The 19,149-nt window shown below is 41.0% G+C and overlaps 1 protein-coding gene across 3 annotated transcripts in view; it reads right to left on the bottom strand.

The window, feature by feature from the left end:
• The window catches only part of LOC311147718 (neural cell adhesion molecule L1-like protein), a 72,520-nt gene that overhangs the window by 32,012 nt on the left and 21,359 nt on the right, over positions 1–19,149 (bottom strand). For all 3 annotated transcript variants that reach the window (XM_084184473.1, XM_084184472.1, XM_084184474.1), the window contains exons 20-23: positions 16,664–16,779; positions 8,655–8,859; positions 8,127–8,249; positions 6,556–6,735 (exon numbers count right to left, since the gene is read on the bottom strand). In XM_084184473.1, coding sequence (XP_084040599.1) covers positions 6,556–6,735; positions 8,127–8,249; positions 8,655–8,859; positions 16,664–16,779 — 624 coding nt within the window. The remainder of the gene's footprint in view (positions 1–6,555; positions 6,736–8,126; positions 8,250–8,654; positions 8,860–16,663; positions 16,780–19,149) is intronic.

The raw sequence follows: 19,149 nt of genomic DNA on the forward strand, positions 1-19,149 counted from the left end.
GGCTCTTGATACATACTCCTCTCAGTGGGTGCCACAGCTGGAGTGGAGGAGAAATCTTCAGAGGGAGAAGAGTTCAAATAAGGCACCACATCACAAACATGAGGAAAGCTAGTCTCCAGGCACAGTCAAACACCAAATACCATACACACGTGTACGTACGCACGGATGCATGCACGCATGCATACACACACAGACACACACACAGCCATAATCAATCATTAATACACACAAAAACTACAACCGTCATCTATCAATGTTGATGACAGCCAAATGGTACATTTTTAATCAGTCATAGACATATGCTAGTGATACACAAAGCACAACACTAAAGCCAGGCATTGACCTTTTCAAAACAACTGACATAATGAAATGTGCTTTATGAAGAGCTTACACTGAGTATACCAAACATTAGGAACACCTTCCTAATACTGAGTTGCACCCCCTTTTGCCCTCAGAACAGCCTCAATTCGTCGGGGCATGGACTCTACAAGGTGTCGAAAGCGTCTCACAGGGATGCTGGCCCATGTTGACTCCAATGCTTCCCACAGTTGTGTCAAGTTGGCTGGATGTCCTTTGGGTGGTGGACCATTCTTGATTCACACAGGAAACTGTTGAGCGTGAAAAACTCAGCAGCGTTGCAGTTCTTGACACAAACCGGTGCGCCTGGCACCTACTACCATACCTCATTCAAATACATTTTTTGTCTTGCCGATTCACCCTCTGAATGTCACACATACACACATACACAATCCATGTCTCGATTGTCTCAAGGCTTAAAAATCCTTATTTAACCTGTTTCCTCCCCTTTATCTACACTGATTGAAGTGGATTTAACAAGTGACATTAATAAGGGATCATAGCTTTCACCTGGATTCACCTGGCCAGTCTATGTCATGGAATGAGCAGGTGTTCTTAATGTTTTGTTTCTCCCCAGAATCTTTTTACGTGTCTATTTTCAAAGAATAAAGCTAAAAACATTAACAACTTCATAGTTAAGAACACTATAAAAATATGGAAAGAAAATTAAACGTATTCTACAAAAATCAATATCACTCCCTAAAACACAAATTTATGGAACAATCCTTGGATAGCTTTTCAGAATTCACTGATAAATTGGTCCACATGGACAACTAAAGGCATAGAATGACTTGGTAACAGGAAATACATTTATTTCCATGACAGAATTAAAAAGTAATTTTGGACTGAACAATGTAGATAGTTTCAAATACATGCAACTTAAAAGTTACACATCACGAAATTTCGATTTGAAATCTTTTGGACATCAGAGCAACCTTGAGGGAATCTTATTTGAGTCAGAAAAGGATGTTCATATGATAGGGAAGATATACAAAACCTTGCAGAGAGCATATCCAACTGACAATCTCTCAGAAAAAAAATATAAACTATTAGAACCAAGACTTAAAAAGAACTGATGTTGGCACAAGATGAAGGGAACGTTGGAGCATAACTAACGAAATTACAGTTAACGACAATTTACGCTTAATCCAGTATAAACTAATGTATAGAATTTATTATACAACAGACAAAATTCACAAACTCTACAGCACAAGGGCAGTCATGTGTTAAGTGTAAAACTAATAATGACTCAATAATCCATGCTTTCTGGGAATGTTATAAAGTCCGGAAATTGTGGGCGTAGCTAGAAAGTTGGCTGTCAGAAGTATTACAATGCAAACTTACTTTTAATCCATCTGTCTGCATATTTCAAGACATGGGATGTGGGGGTGTAGTGAGATACCCGATGGGTTGGACGATTCTCTTCTCATCACTCATCTTGAAATCCGCCATCATTAACACAATGGAAAAATCTAATGATTTATTATTTAAATATTGAAAGTGCGTGGGCTACAGAGAGAAACAAAATGGTGCAGTTTGTGGCCATGTGGCGGAAAGTGATGCAGGCCCTGGAGATTGAGGTGTGTGCTAGTGGTTCTGGGCAGGTGTGATGTAGTTGATGTTTGTATGATGTAGTAATTTGTATGTGTATGTTTTGTATTCTTTATAAAATATCAAATAAAATCTTTTTAAAAAATGTATAAAGGATCATAGCTTTCACCTGGACTCACCTGGTCAGTCTATGTTATGGAAAGAGCAGGTGTTCCTAATGTTTTGTGAACTTAGTGTAATTGAATATCTGGAGAAACACTGTTTTTCTGAGGGAATTTTGGTAGGAGGTTTAGCTATTTGTCTTAAATTCAACATACTATTTTTTTTCTTCACTTTTTTGTTACACCATTATCCCATGAGGAGACAGACAAAAATAGATAGATGGTTTTAGACCAGTTGAAGAGTCCAACACATTGTTCTGATATCACAGCTGTTGTTCTTGTTCAGTTTCTCAGTAGTTTATCTCTTTCTATTTCCTGTGTACCATACTCTTCTTTCTTTCTCTCACTCATGTCTCTCTCTCTCTCTCTCTCTCTCTCTCTCTCTCTCTCTCTCTCTCTCTCTCTCTCTCTCTCTCTCTCTCTCTCTCTCTCTCTCTCTCTCTCTCTCTCTCTCTCTCTCTCTCTCTCTCTCTCTCTCTCTCTCTCTCTCTCTCTCTCTCTCTCTCTCTCTCTCTCTCTCTCTCTCTCTCTCTCTCTCTCTCTCTCTCTCTCTCTCTCTCTCTCTCTCTCTCAGGCACAGACACCCACCCACACTCAAATACAAACAGAAACAAAACATACACACCCCTCTTTCCCATATTCCCATGATGCATCTCACAGTACCATGAATGTTCCATTGTATGTAGTATCAACTCCATACTCTCTATCACCTCCCATCAATGTCTCCAAACTCATTGTGTTCCAGCTCCCCTATTGCCATACATACAGTTTTTCTCAATTGCTAAAACACTAAACCCTATTGTCTGAACCAAATGCTCAGTTGCCTGAACCCACTGATTGAATCAATCACTCTTTTGGCAAAACCATAAGCGCTTTTCACCTGTTTAGACATAACTTGCCAACACATTTTCATTGTGATGCACCCGTGCTGCATAATGGTGAGCACAGGTGACAAAAGTCAAACACAATTAGAGCACAGGTGTCACCACTTGAACACAACAACTCAAAATTGATCACACTTGTGGCTAATGATGTGAGGGAACATATACAGTAAGCCAGTTCAGAGAGCACTGGTTTGTGAGGCCCTACAATGGATAGAAATCTGAGAGGAAGAGTTCATGTGAGAGGAGGTCGAGGTGGTTGAGGTGGTCAGCGAAGACAAAGAACAGTAATATCTGATGAAATCAGAGCTACTGTGATTGACCATGTTCTTGTCCATGGTATGAGCATGAGGGAGGCTGGACAAAGGGTACAACCAAACATCAGTAGATTCACTGTGTCCACCATAATCCGAAGATTTAGAGAAGAGAACAGGTAATTACCTTTTTTTGACATTATAGTACAGTATGTAAATGTTGACAGCAATTACTGTATGACATACTATATACTGTACCACAGTATACTGTAAGTAAATATATGTTTCAGTACATCACTGTACCAATGTACTGTAGTATTGTAATGGAGGGTTGGTCTAACTGTTTGTAGGCCTAGTATTCCATGTATATTTTTTGTAACTCCATGTTCTCTTTTTGTAGAATTGAAAGACTGCCACATGGGGGTGGGAGGACAGGTATGTTCTCCCCACACCAAGAGACCCTAATTGTTGATATGGTCCGTGAGAACAATGCCATTAAACTGAGCGAAATTCAGCAGAAGATCATTGAGGACCATTTAAATTTTGAGGGTATCAACAGTGTCAGCCTCTCTACTGTTGATCGTGTCCTCAAGCGCAACAGACTGCGCATGAAACAGCTATACAGAGTGCCCTTTGATCGCAACTCAGACAGAGTCAAAGAGCAAAGATTCCAGTATGTACAGGTTGGCATATATCCAGACACATTCAATGTTGATTACTCTAAGTAGTGATTTACTGTAGTGGCCTAAATCACTTTTTCCGTATCACTTACAAAACTATATATATTTCTACAGAGGGTTTTTCAACTGGATGCAATGGAAAGACCCCATCAATACATCTACATAGATGAAGCTGGGTTTAATCTCACCAAAAGGAGAAGGAGAGGCCGTAATGTGATTGGCCATCGGGCCATTGTTGGTGTTCCTGGGCAGCGTGGTGGCAATGTCACATTATGTGCTGCCATCAGCAATCATGGGGTTGTCCACTCCTGAGTGGCGCAGTGGTCTAAGGCACTGCATCGCAGTGCTAACTGTGCCACTAGAGATCCTGGTTCGAATCCAGGCTCTGTCGCAGCCGGCCGCGACCGGGAGACTCATGGGCGGCGCACAATTGGTCCAGGGTAGGGGAGGGAATGGCCGGCAGGGATATAGCTCAGTTGATAGAGCATGGCGTTTGCAACGCCAGGGTTGTGGGTTTGATTCCCACGGGGGGCCAGTATAAAAAAAAAAAAATGTAATCACTAACTGTAAGTCGCTCTGGATAAGAGCGTCTGCTAAATGACTAAAATGTAAATGTAAATGTCCACTATCATGCCAACCTGGGGCCCTACAACACTCACCAGCTCCTCATTTTCCTCAATCACATGCGAGATGCTTTGTTAGGGCAGCAGGATGAGCATCCCATCTATGTTGTTGTTTGGGACAATGTGAGTTTTCACAGAGCCCTCCAGGTTAGAGAGTGGTACAATATGAACCAAGGTTTTATCAATCTTTGCCTTCCACCGTACTCCCCTTTCCTAAACCCCATTGAGGAATTCTTCTCCTCATGGCGGTGGAAGGTATATGAACGCCAACCTTACACCAGGGTAAATCTCCTGCAAGCCATGGGACTTGCCTGTGGTGACATAGGTGTGGAGGCATGCCAAGCCTGGATACGGCATGCCAGGGGTTTTTTCCCCCGTTGCCTGGCCAGACAAAATGTGGCCTGTGATGTGGATGAAGTCCTGTGGCCTGACCCAGTACGGAGACATGATGCTGTGGCTGAGTAATGCACTTATTTGTATATTTTTGTACTTTATTTTTACATGGGCTTACTGTACACAAGTGGCAAACGCATGAGATTTCTGTTTGTTTTTACAAGTGCTACATGTAAATGCACAAGATTTCTGTTTTGTCTTTTTGTACAAGTGCTAAATGCACAGTTTTTTTTTTGTTTTGCAACATGCATTTAGCCTACAGTGAACAATAAACATTTATTTCTCCAGCTTCATGTCCTGAGCATTGTGTTTTCTATTTTTCTACGTAGTGTTTAGTGACTGTTCAGTAGTGTTTTTTATTTTGATTGACTCGGGGCACGATTTGACAACATAGTTCAGTTTTGAGCACAGATTGAACTGTTTTGAGGTGAAAGTTTGGTTTTGCAAGAAGAGTCTGAGGTTTTGTGAATGTAGCTTGAAAATTGGGTTTTGTGTTCACAGTTAAGTGAAAAGGAGAGCAGCTTTCAAGAAATGTGTCTTAGCAATCGAGAAAAACTGTAAATCTTGTAGATTGCAATGACTGGCCGGAAGGAAAACGTGCCTAATAGGCCTTTCTATCTCCATTCAGAGCCATATACTCTACCATGTTCACTAATGACAGACACTATAGTGTCTCAATAGCAGCACTGACTGCAGGCACAGACTACAACTCCCTTCAACACTTCAAAAATGGGTTGTCTCAACAATGAGTTCTCATTCAACTTCATCAACATGGCTGCCTGATGTTTGCTAAAAGTTGTCAGCGTACACAGTTTGTCTCATAATCTAGATGTCAACCACAAAACAACAAAAGGGTTTGAAGCTGTTGTTGAATATTTGTTTGCATATTTATTGGCATAACACTGTAGTGTAAGCTATACATGTGTAGTAGTATTTGGCTTGACATGAATGGATGCAATTTCAAAACAACGTCTGCAGGTGTAGGAGAAAGTTTAGGTAAATTTTATATTACCTCGTTTTGTCTGCTAGTTAGTTGTAGGCTAACATCAATTTCCTTAAGAAAGCAGATCGCTAGCTAGCTGGCTAAAAACAAAGCTTTGCTAGCAAGCTAGCCTTTTAACTTCCCACATCTCCCCCATATGATATAATACATTTATCATTAAATAATGCCTATTTTTAACCTACTACATTATCCCAGTTTGATATGTTGCTTGAATGCGTTCGCTCCCATTTCAGCAAAAAAATATAACCAAATATTTCCTCACGGCAAGATAATTATAATTAATAGCAGATAACTGCTGTAAAAACTTCAGCTTTACCATTTTTAAATAGCCTAGAATCACATTATTATTACTTCTAAACAAAAAACCTTTTGGGGATGCTAATAAATCAACAATGTTGTTTGGATTATTGTTTGAAGAGTCGTTGAGATTATATTTGGTCATGACTGCAAAATAGGCTACTTATTTGATGCAGCAGTTGATAGAATGCCAAGCTCACTAGGAGGAGGTAATACAAGCATACCGATGCCTACTACAAGTAACCGTAGCTGCGTTGCGTAGTGTTATGTTGCGTAGCGTAAAGTATTCATTGAGCTTAGCACAGCCATCAACTCCCTCAACCATGATCCATCCCCCTGTGGATTAGCTACTCACTTGCTTCTGTGACCATGCTACCCTCCTCCATGCGCTGGGGTCCGCAACCCACCCTGGTGCAGGCGCTCAGGTAGAACATGTACTCGCTCATCTCCCCCAGGCCCTGCAGGAGCCACTGGGTGGTGTCGGCACTGCTGACGTTCACCTCCTGCATGTCCCCCACCGCCAACGTCTCATTTACTATAGAAGAAGAAGAAAATAATAGAAGCCATTTAGCAGATGCTTTTATGCAAAGCGACTTACAGTCATACGTGCATAACTATTTTAAAAAAAATACGTATGGGTGGTCCCAGGAATCAAACCCACTAAGCCAGCATTGCAAGCGCCATGCTCTACCAACTGAGCTACAGAGGACCACCCAAGAAGAAGATATACACACACATATACAAAAATACACATTTGTTTGGAGAGGCTGGAGCAGAGAAAATCTAATTTAGCTCACAGTCACAAACATTCACATGACACAGGTCTTGACTTTTGTGCAAGGAGTTTTGTGAGCTGACTATGTGAGCTGATGAGGAAAACAAGGCCCTAGTTATAAGACTTGACTAATATGCTGTAATTAGGCCCCAGAAGTTTTCATGGTCAGGTCTTGTGGTAAATAAATGGAGAGGTTAGTGTTACAGTATTTTACCCATCGATTACAGATTCCAATTACTGCACTTACAAATCACTGTCTCCCTATTTTCTGTATTAGTGCCTTTCCATGTTATTCCTAAAGACTTTGAGTTGCTCTGAAGCAGCATGTACATAAAGAGATACCTCTATACAATGATAACGTTTAATAAGATTTCCTTGTTGAATTTTTTTTATTGTAATATATTTGCCAGCCTGTTAGGCTCTCTGAACCAGTTCTATTGTAATGCTCATATTCCCACTGGCTCGTTGTACTTTAATATCAGTGAAATGCTGATATCTGATGACAAGCACTGAAAAGGGCGTGCTGGCTGCATTCAGACGCTCGACTGGCTCAGTGGGTGCTAGAACAACTGCAGGGGAGGGTCTCCCATAACATTTCACACAAAGACTCCAGAAATGTCAGGGAAATAAAATATGCAGGCAAAAGGAAAATGTAATGAATGTGATGAAAGCCTCTTGCCTCAGTGTTCTCTCCATAAGATGTGTTCTCTTCATATAAGATGTGATTGGTTTTATTTGAATTCCATGTGATAGAAATCATACAATCACATATGAACACTAGTCATGTCTTCTTTTGATTTAGTAAACAGCAATTACATTTTAAATGCCTATAGAGGTAACCCTCTGCCAGTGGGCAATACCAATAACTGAGCTTTAGAGAGAAACCAATTGAACATTGAGTATTTAAACAGCACCATCTAGTGCAGGTTTTGATAGTGCAGCTATTGGAACAACAGCAAACTGTACTACAGTAAATGACCAGTCTAAAGTGACCGCTAGGTAATAGGAGGTCAAGAGTGTACGTTAAGTAATATTCAACTGGTAATATTGGGGTGAAGTTGTGTGTACATACTCATCTACTGTAGTAATAGTAGGGTGGTCATATGAGTACATACTCATCTAGTAATACTAGGGTTGTCGTGTGTACATACTGAGTTGGTACTGCAGGAGATATCCTGTAAGGATGCCGTTGGCCTCAAAGGGGGGTGCCCACACCAGGGTGATAGAGTCTCTCTGGGCGTTTGACACTGTCAGAATGGGCACTTGTTCAGGAACTGGCAAAACATATAAAAACAAACAAACATTACACATTCAGCCTACAATCCGTCATAATCATATTGAACATACTGCTTAAGCTTACTTTGCTGTGAAATCTATAGGCTTTAGCGTTCACATATTTTGAGCCTCTTTTTTTCAGCAAGGCACACAATCAATTATTTTGCTGTTTGCTTAATATGTATTAATATACAGTATAAGGCATACACTCTCACTTACAGTAACATGTTGTGTTCTGTGACGACACTACTACAGTTCTCAGGGCGGGTGATGTCACTGCAAGATGGCTACTACTAGAGCACACAACTAACTACCTCACATCTGCTAGACAAACTTTGCATTGTTGTACTGTTATGCCTTGTAGTAAACCTGTGAGTACACACAGCCCTCTGTCAAATATTTACCTCCTTCTGGAGTCTGGAAGGTGACAGGGTCACTATTGGGGCCGTTGCCCCGCTTGTTGAAGACGTTGACGGTCAGTCTGTACTCCGAGAAGGGTCTGAGGCCAGTGACCATGGCATGGCTCCTGTTCCCCGGGAACGTCAGGAAATGTCTCTCCTCAGGAATTCTGTTGGAATGTAGGAGACTCCGTTTCCTCAGCCAGTGCACCTGAGAGAGGGATAGAAATGGAAGAGACTTAGCTGGCAGCCATTTTGAAGACGATTTTCAAATGACAAAAGGTTTGTTTGTGATGGAGGTTGTTTCACAGGAAAAATGTTATTTATTTATTTATTTTGTATATCTTTTTATTGGACGTATACACTCCCCTCCATATGTACTTGGACAGTGAAGCTAACCATTTTAATTTGGCTCTATACTCCAGCATTTTAGATTTGAGATTGAATGTTTCATATTAGGCGACAGTACAGAATGTAAGCATGTCTTGTGCCATTTTGGAGTCACTTTTATGGTAAGTAAGAATATAATATGTTTCTGAACACTTCTACATCCATGTGGATGCTACCATGATTATGAATAATCATGAATGATTTGTGAATAAGGATGAGTGAGAAGGTTACAGAGGCACAAAGATCATACCCCCCAAAAAATGCTAACCACCCATGTTATTGGTAATGGTGAGAGGTTAGCATTTTTTGTTGTAGCTTCTGAACGGCATCTCACTCATCATTATTTATGATTCATTCATGATTTTTCTTAATCATGGTATTATCAGGATTAATTTAGAAGTGTTCAGAAACATCTCATCTACTCACTTATAAAGAAAATTACCCCAGTCATCATTCACCATTCAGTTACCATTGAGCAAAACATAACACAACCAAAACAAACTGCAAATGAGTTTGTATAGTCGCAAGTTTGATGTAGTCAATGCATGCAAGCAATACTATATGGGACCAAATACTAAACTTTTTTAATACATTATAAGTGAATATGTTCAAATACTTATTAATTCTTCAAATGGTGGGACTAGATACATAAAGTTCTTTCATTTCTAAACAGTAAAACAGATATTTATGAAAATACCCTCAAATAAAAGGTGACATTCTGTACTGTCGCCTTATATGAAACAATTGATCTCAAATCCCCAAATCTGGAGTATAAAGCCAAATTTAAAAATGTTGCTTCAATGTTCAAATACTTATGGAGGGGAGTGTAAGAGCATTCAATTTACAATTCTTGACGTAGGTACACACAATGTGTTTGTCTGATGAGTTCCAATTGCTTCATTAGAAGTGTTGCTTTTTCACAGTATTTTACACTGAACAAAAATATAAACACAACATATGTTGGACCCCTGTTTCATGAGCTGAAATAAAAGATCCCAGAAATTTTCCATACGCACAAAAACCTTATTTCTCTCAGATTTTGTGCACAAATTTGTTTACATCCCTGTTAGTGAGCATTTCTCCTTTGCCAAGATAATCCATCCACCTGACAGGTGTGGCATATCAATAAGCTGATTAAACAGCATGATCATTACACAGGTGCACCTTGTGCTTGGGACAAGAAAAGGCCACTCTAAAATGTGCAGTTTTGTCACACAACACAATGCCACAGGCGAAGGGGCAGGTTTCGAGTCGAGAGCCAGACTCGATCTCCAGGTGCGTATACTGGACCCTCACTGCGGTGGATGAGTGGTTTCGGCGCTCGGAGGAGACGTGGAACGCTGCACACGTACATCTGCAGCGGGCTATCCATAGGCAGAAGGCGAGCACTGATCTCCACCGCAGTGAGGGTCCAGGTACGCACCTGGAGATCGAGTCTGGCTCTCGACTCGAAACCTGCCCCTTCGCCTGCCCTGCCGGAAGCTTGGTCAGCGGTTTGTGGGGCCATTTAAAGTCCTGAGGAGATTGAACGAGGTATGTTACAAGTTACAACTGCCTAATGATTATCACATTAACCCCTCGTTCCATGTGTCTCTCCTCAGGCCGGTGGTAGCTGGTCCATTCCAGGACAGTGAGATAAGAGAGACTCCTCCGCCCCCACTGGACATCGAGGGGGCTCCGGCGTACTCAGTCCGGTCCATCGTGGATTCGAGACGTCGGATGGGGGGTCTACAATATCTCATGGAGTGGGAGGGGTACGGTCCGGAGGAACGGTGCTGGGTGCCTAGGAGGGACATTTTAGATCCCTCCCTCCTGACGGAGTTCCACTGTAGTCACCCCACGCGCCCTGCTCCGTGTCCTCCTGGCCGTCCCCGAGGCCGGGGTCGGCGCACGGCTGGAGCCGCGTGTCAAGGGTGGGGGTACTGTCACGAATACCGCCGAGGCTGCTCCTCCTCCTTTCTCCAGCGCCAGCACCCCCGAGCTCGGAGGTGCTGGGGGATGGAATGGACGGCCCCAACTCTGGACGTCCGCGGGTGGCCAGCAGGGTATCCAGACGGATTGACATGTCCACCAACTGGTCGAAGGTCAGATTGGTGTCCCTGCAGGCCAACTCTCGTCGAACGTCCTCACGCAGGCTGCACCGATAGTGGTCGATGAGGGCCCTCTCATTCCACCCCGCATCCGCCGCTAGAGTCCGGAAGTCCAGGGCGAACTCCAGTGCGCTCCTCTTCCCCTGCCGAAGGTGGAACAGACGCTCCCCTGCCGCTTTACCCTCAGGGGGATGATCGAAAACAGCCCTGAAGCGGCGGGAGAACTCCGCGTTGCTGATTGTGGCGGCGTCTATTCCCCTCCATTCGGCATTGGCCCACTCCAACGCCTTGCCGGAGAGACAGGAGATGAGGGCGGAAACGCTCTCGTATCCGGAGGGCGCCGGGTGTATGGTTGCCAGGTAGAGTTCCACCTGAAGGAGGAACCCCTGACACCCGGCTGCGGTGCCATCATATGCCCTCGGGAGCGAGAGCCGAATCCCACTGGACTCCGGAGCTGGTCTGGTGGGACCTCTTGCATGGCGGATCCGAGTTGCTGGATCCTGGCGTCCTGGCAGCTGACCCGATCCTCCAGCGACTCGGTCCCCGCCGCTGCTCCTGCTGACTCCATAGTAAAGGTGTGTTATTCTGTCACGTTGTTGATGTGGTGAAGTCAGGCGCAGGACACAGAGGATAAGTCAACACGACTTTACTGAGACTCATGAACAATACAAAGTAAATGGCCTCAAAAACACCGGAGGCGAACTAATACGCGCAATGCGTAAAATACTCTTAAACACAAAAGTACCGAACCTTGACACCAAACGACAGGCGGACAATAACATACAACTGCAAACAAAACCAAAGGAAACTTATAGGTGACATAATCAATACAGAAGACGAAACAGGTGCGACCAACTAGACAAGACCAAACAAACATCGAGAACATACAAGCAGTAGTAGCTAGTACTCCGGGGACGACGAACGCCGAAGCCTGCTTGAGCAAGGAGGAGGAGCAGCCTCGGCGGTATTCGTGACAGTATCTGTGATCAACAGATGCATATCTGTATTCCCAGTCATGTGAAATCCATAGATTAGGGCCTCATTTATTTATTTCAATTGACTGATTTCCTTATATGAACTGTAACTCAGTAAAATCTTTGAAATTGTTGCATGTTGCATTTATATTTTTGTTCAGTATATTTACGAAGCACCTTATGGTTCTCACTACTTTGTCAGGTAGGTCATTATTTAATGGTGGGGCTTTTGTATCCCTTGCCTTTGCAACCATGAAAAAATCTTTAAAATGGCAAATAGTTAAAAACATAATTCATGTTTTTGTTTAATTTGAACTGTTTATCAATGATCAAACATAATGCAAGTCCTTTATACTGAAACACGTTATTTGTATCTATTGTTTAAAGTATTTAGTGCAAGCAAATTCGTTTTTCCCAGTAGTAATGAGTAGAGTTGTTTTGGGGATTTATTATTTTGAATGCTAGAAAATAAACACACGTATTTAATATATTGTATAGATCATTAAAACAAAGAAGGCTGTTAAAATCCCCTATTTGTTTTACAAATATAATGTGTCCCTAAGTTGTATGTCATTGGTGTTACCGACATAAAAATCACACATTACAAAGATATACAATTATTTGCTAATCACACCCTTATAGTTTGTCATACATTTGAGGATTCCAATGATGATTTGGTAGCCTGGGTACCAGTCTGTTTGAGTTATCATTCCACTCCTTGTCACTCATTGTCATGCTACCCATGTCATGTTTAGCATGACATGGAGTACAAGGAGTGGAATGTTAGCAAAACAGGTTCTGGATTTCAGGCTAATGATTTGGTGTTACTAAATAGAAAGTGTCATTGGTGTTACTCAATTTAAATGAAAGGAAATTACATTAGCAAAATGATTATCCCTCCTACTGGTTATCATAATGGGAAAAAAAGTGAAGTCATTAAGCTGCCATTTAAATTGATTTAAAATGGGAAGAAGCACCAAAATACATTTAAATAAAGAAAATATAGAAAAGAAAATCAACATTCCATGCCAAAATCCATTGCAATGACCCAAGTGCCATTGAGAATTAACTGCTGCTGACTAATGTTAACTAGGGCTGGGCGATATAGCCAAAATATCATGTCACAATATTTTTCAAATTTTTGACGGTATGTCAATATTTGACAATATTTCGTTTTTTCATAATACAAGTTCTAAATATGCTTGATGAGTAGTGCATATCCCCAGGGTGGCAACAAATATATTCTAAGTGGTTTTAAATGGGGCTTTCTCGCTTCTGATTGTTTTATACAGTTCAATTAAACTTCAACCCAAAATATTTTTTTTGTTGCATTTTCATACATTTCTGCATTTACTTCACTCATTTATCATTTCCACACTGTAAAACATTTGTTTGTCTTTGTATGCCTCTATTTTATGAAAAAGTCACTTTTCTATGACCATATATTTTCAATGGATTCAACGGCAGTTCATGCTTTCGCCACAAGGGGCATTGTACCGTTTTCGAAGGCGCTTTCGGCACCCTCACTAACTCCCAGGCAAGATTCATGGCAAAAAGTAAGTGTGCACCTTTGGTGCCAGCGCTGCCTCACATGGACTATTCACGGTATACAGTGCCTTCAGAAAGAATTCATACCCCTTGACTTATTCAACATTTTGTTGTGTTACAGCCTGAATTAAACATTAATTAAATGTATTGTTTTCCCCCCTACACACAATACCCCATAATGACAAAGTTAAAACATGTTTTTTTAAATGTTTTCATATTTATTGAAAATGAAATACAGTATTTTCATTTACACAAGTATTCACACCCCTGAGTCAATACATCTTAGAATCACCATTGACAGCTATTACAGCTGTGAGTCTTTCTGAGTAAGTCTCTAAGAGCTTTCCACCCTGGATTGTACAATATTTGCACGTTATTACTTTTAACATTCTTTAAGGTCTGTCAAGTTGGTTGTTGATCATTGCTAGATAGACATCAATTTTCATGTCTTGCCATTGATTTTCAAGCTGATTTAAGTCAAAACTGTAACTAGGCCACTCAGGAACATTCAATGTAATCTTGGTAAGCAACTCCAGTGTATATTTGGCCTTGTGTTTTAGGTTATTGTCCTGCTGAAAGGTGAATTTGTCTCCCAGTGTCTGTTGCAAAGCAGACTTAACCAGGTTTTTCTTTAGGATTTTGCTTGTGCTTCGCTCTATTCCGTTTATTTTTATCCTAAAAAACTCCCTAGTCCTTGCCGAGGACAAGCATACCCATAACATGATGCAGTTACCATCATACTTGAAAATATAAAGAGTGGTACTCAGTGATGCATTGTGTTGGATTTGCCCCAAACATAACACTTCGTATTCAGGACATAAAGTTAATTTCTTTGCCACATTTTTTGCAGTTTTACTTTATTCTGTACAGGCTTCCATGTTTTTCATGCTGTCATTTAGGTTAGTATTGTGGAGTAACTACAATGTTGTTGATCCATCCTATTTTTTCTCCTATCACAGCCATTCAACTCTGTAACTGTTTTAAAGTCACTATTGGCCTCATGGTAAAATCCCTGAGCGGTTTCCTTCCTCTCCGGCAACTGAGTTAGGAATGATGCCTGTATCTTTGTAGTGATGGGGTGTAATGATACACTATCCAAAGTGTAATTAATAACTTCACCATGCTCAAAGGGATATTCAATGTCAGCTTTTTTAATTTTGACCCATTTTCCAATAGGTGTCCTTCTTTGCGAGGTATTGGAAAACCTCCCTGGTCTTTGTGGTTGAATCTGTGTTTGAAATTCACTGCTCGACTGAAGGACCTTACAGATAATGGTATGTGTAGAGTACACTTATTATGTCACTTGTTAAGCAAATTTCGACTCCTGAACATATCTAGGCTTGCCATAACAAAGGGGTTGAATACTTATTGACAAGTCATTTCAGCTTTTAATTTTTAATTAATTTGTAAAAATATCTAAAAACATAATTCCACTTTGACATTATGGGGGTATTGTATGTAGGCCAGTGACACAAAATCTCAATTTAATACATTTTAAATTCAGGCTGTAGCACAACAAAATGTGGAAAATGTCCACATGTGAATACTTTCTGAAGGCAGTACCCTACATGTGCGCACCCGAAGCTCTTGCTAGCAAATTAGCAGTTCTCAACTGTTAGCAGTCTCTTACTGGCAATAAGAATGGACGATTGCCATAATTTTTCGAGTTTCATCACTCAGTTATTTCATTTATATAACATCTGACAAACCAAATGTTCAAATACTGTTATGTAAGGTAAAGTAAAAATCCAAACCGGTCCGTGCATTAATAACGGTATATTGTAAAATGTGGTTTGCCACCAAGCCCTTATGCTAACTGCTAACTAACTTCAAAGTAAAACATGCTATGCCAAATGGGCACGTACTGTACACAAAATGGTAGAGTACACAGAGTACCCTGACTTGAGAAACACACAGGCAACTTTTAATTCAGCCTAAATATTCCACATTTTTGATTCTCAAATAAGAATACAGCCTGTAGAGTAGGCTACTCAGAGATATACAGTGGGGAGAACAAGTATTTGATACACTGCCGATTTTGCAGGTTTTCCTACTTACAAAGCATGTAGAGGTCTGTAATTTTTATCATAGGTACACTTCAACTGTGAGAGATGGAATCTAAAAAATCCAGAAAATCACATTGTATGATTTTTAAGTAATTAATTTGTTCTCCCCACTGTATATATAGGTGACCCAGTATTTCTCTTAGGTGAGACGCAAAGGCCCTACCTTGGGTGAAGAAGAGCAACAGAGCTAAGCAGATGGGCCCACCTCAAGTAAAATCCTGATAGAGAAACTTGGATAATGTTCATTAGGCCACACAATGGAAAGAAAAAAAACGTGTGTTTACATTAGACATTTTAGTCATTTAGCAGATGCTGGTTCCCAAACCATGGGTTGAGACCCACTTGTGGGTCGACGCAGGGGTACAGTTGGGTCATGGAATGCCATTTTTTGTGCATTGTTACAAATCATTTCATTATCATAAAGTCAATTTCATAAAATTGGTCCCAAGAGCCCATACTCAAATGTACATTCAGTAAAATATTTTGAATCAATTTTATGAACTTATTCTTTGGTCTGGGTACATTTATTCCACCTGTCAACCCTTATGGTGGGTCACGACTCAAAAGACACTTGCTGGGTCACAAAGCAAAAACCCCTTAGGGCACTCTTAGAAAAAAAGGGTTATTCGATTGTCCCCATAGGAGAACCCTTTTTGGGTTTCAAGTAGAATCATTTGGTGGTAAAAAAGGTTACACTTAGAACCTTTAAGTGGTGAAAGGGATCCATGTAGAACCTTATATTAGTGAATGGGTTCCACTTGGAACCAAAAATAGTTATTTTCAGAGGTTTCTCCTATGGGGAGAATTTAAGAACCCTTTATGGTTCTAGGTTCCCACTCTCTCTTTTCTGAGAGAGTGGGAACCCCTTAGTGGACAAGTTAGTTCCTCCCTATTTCAGTCCATTTTCTTCCATTTGGTGCCTGATGAACACGACCCTGAACACTCACATTGTAGCCCCCCAGATGACCCCGCACTGTTGCCTGGGCAACCCTGGTCCAACTGACTCTGAGAAGGGTGGTGTTCAACACCTCCACTGCCACGTCCCGCGGGGCAGCTGTAGGGACTGGAGAGGACAGGCACCAATAAATAGCAATAGTACACACACCCGTACAAACACACACACACATACACACAGAAGACATAAAGGATAGGTAGCACATATTGACAAAGAAATACAACACCAAGAAGGAACAAACACACTATATAAAACAAAATCATTTCCACTTCCGTATGAAACTGTGGAGGGTACATATTAGTATAGTCTATGTAGGTGGGTGGGGGATATAGTGTGGAGGGTGTAAAAAACAAAACTAAGATCCATTATGCTTTGTGTCATTATATGTAAAATCTCCCACTTTGCTCAGAAAAAGGTGAGAATTTGACTTGCAAACTCTCTGCAAAGTTTCACATTTTTTACGTGAGGGGACTACTTGAAGTACACCTACAGTACCAGTCAAAAGTTTGGACACACCTACTCATTCAAGGGTTTTTCTTTATTTTTACTATTTTTTACATTGTAGAATAATAGTGCAGACATCAAAACTATGAAATAACACTTATGGAATCATGTAGTAACCAAAAAAGTGTTAAACAAATCAAAATATATTTTATATTTGAGATTCTTCAAATAGCCACCCTTTTCCTTGATAACAGCTTAGCACACTCTTGGCATTCCCTCAACCAGCTTCACCTAGAATGCTTTTCAACAGTCTTGAAGGAGTTCCCACATATGCTGAGCACTTGTTGGCTGCTTTTCCTTCACTCTGCCGTCCGACACATCCCAAACCATCTCAATTGGGTTGAGGTCGTGGGATTGTGGAGGCCAGGTCATCTGATGCAGCACTCCATCACTCTCCTTCTTGGTCAAATAGCCCTTACACAGCCTGAAAGTGTGTTGGGTCATTGTCCTGTTGAAAAACAAATGATAGTCCCACTAAGCCCAAACCAGATGGGATGGCGTATCGCTGCAGAATGCTGTGGTAGCCATGCTGGTTAAGTGTGCCTTGAATTCTAAATAATTCACAGACAGTGTGACCAGCAAAGCACCCCCACACCATAACACCTCCTCCTCCATGCTTTACGGTGGGAACTACACATGCGGAGATCATCCGTTCACCCTCACCGCTTCTCACAAAGACGCGGCAGTTGGAACCAAATATCTCAAATTTGGACTCCAGACCAAAGGACACATTTCCACCGGTCTAATGTCCATTGCTCGTGTTTCTTGGGCCTAGCAGGTCTCTTCTTCTTATTGGTGTCCTTTAGTAGTGGTTTCTTTGCAGCAATTCGACCATGAAGGCCTGATTCACACAGTCCCCTCTGAACAGTTGATGTTGAGATGTCTGTTACTTGAACTCTGTGAAGCATTTATTTGGGCTGCAAAAAAAGGCTAGTAACTCTAATGAACTTATCCTCTGCAGCAGAGGTATCTCTGGGTCTTCCATTCCTGTGGCGGTCCTCATGAGAGCCAGTTTCATCATAGCGCTTGATGTTTTTTTGCGACTGCACTTGAAGAAACGTTCAAAGTTCTTGAAATGTTCCGTATTGACTGATGTTCATGTCTTAAAGTAACGATTGACTGTAATTTCTGTTTGCTTATTTGAGCTGTTCTTGCCATAATATGGACTTGGTATTTTACTAAATTGAGCTATCTTCTGTATACCCCCCCTACCTTGTCACAACACAACTGATTGGCGCAAACGCATTAAGAAGGAAAGAAATTCCACAAATTAACTTTTAAGAAGGCACACCTGTTAATTGAAATGGTTTCCAGGTGACTACCTCATGAAGCTGGTTGAGAGAATGCCAAGAGTGTGCAAAGCTGTCATCAAGGCAAAGGGTGGCTATTTGAAGAATCTCAAATATATGTTTAACACTTTTTTGGTTACTACATGATTCCATATGTGTTATTTCATAGTTTTGATGTCTTCACTATTATTCTACAATGTAAAAAAAAATCAAAATAAAGAAAAATCCTTGAATGAGTAGGTGTGTCCAAACTTTTGACTGGTAGTGTACATAGGACTGGGGTGATATCCAGAAAAAAAGATAGACACTTAACCTGATACATTATCCCGAAGACAATGCCAAAAGACAACTGAAGACAAGAATATGGGGGAGGGATAAGATGCAATGTTTACATAAATGAATAATTGGGCTCTTTGTCAAAAATGGCAGTTGGGTCACACATCAGAGAATAGTACTAGGATACACTAGAACACCGTCTGCACATCAGAACAGTAGATAAACAATGGAAACGTCAAATTTATGATACAACCAATTATGATTATTTGCATTATACAACTTAGATTAGTGCAGTACACTAGAAAAATTGTTTTGATTCACTGAATCATAGAAGAGCAACATGCCTCTCCTGGGTGGGCTTGGTGAAACACTCATCTCCTCTACTTGCACATTATGATACACCTATCCA

Source organism: Coregonus lavaretus (assembly GCF_964263955.1).
Source record: "Coregonus lavaretus genome assembly, chromosome: 20".
Lineage (NCBI taxonomy): Eukaryota > Metazoa > Chordata > Actinopteri > Salmoniformes > Salmonidae > Coregonus > Coregonus lavaretus.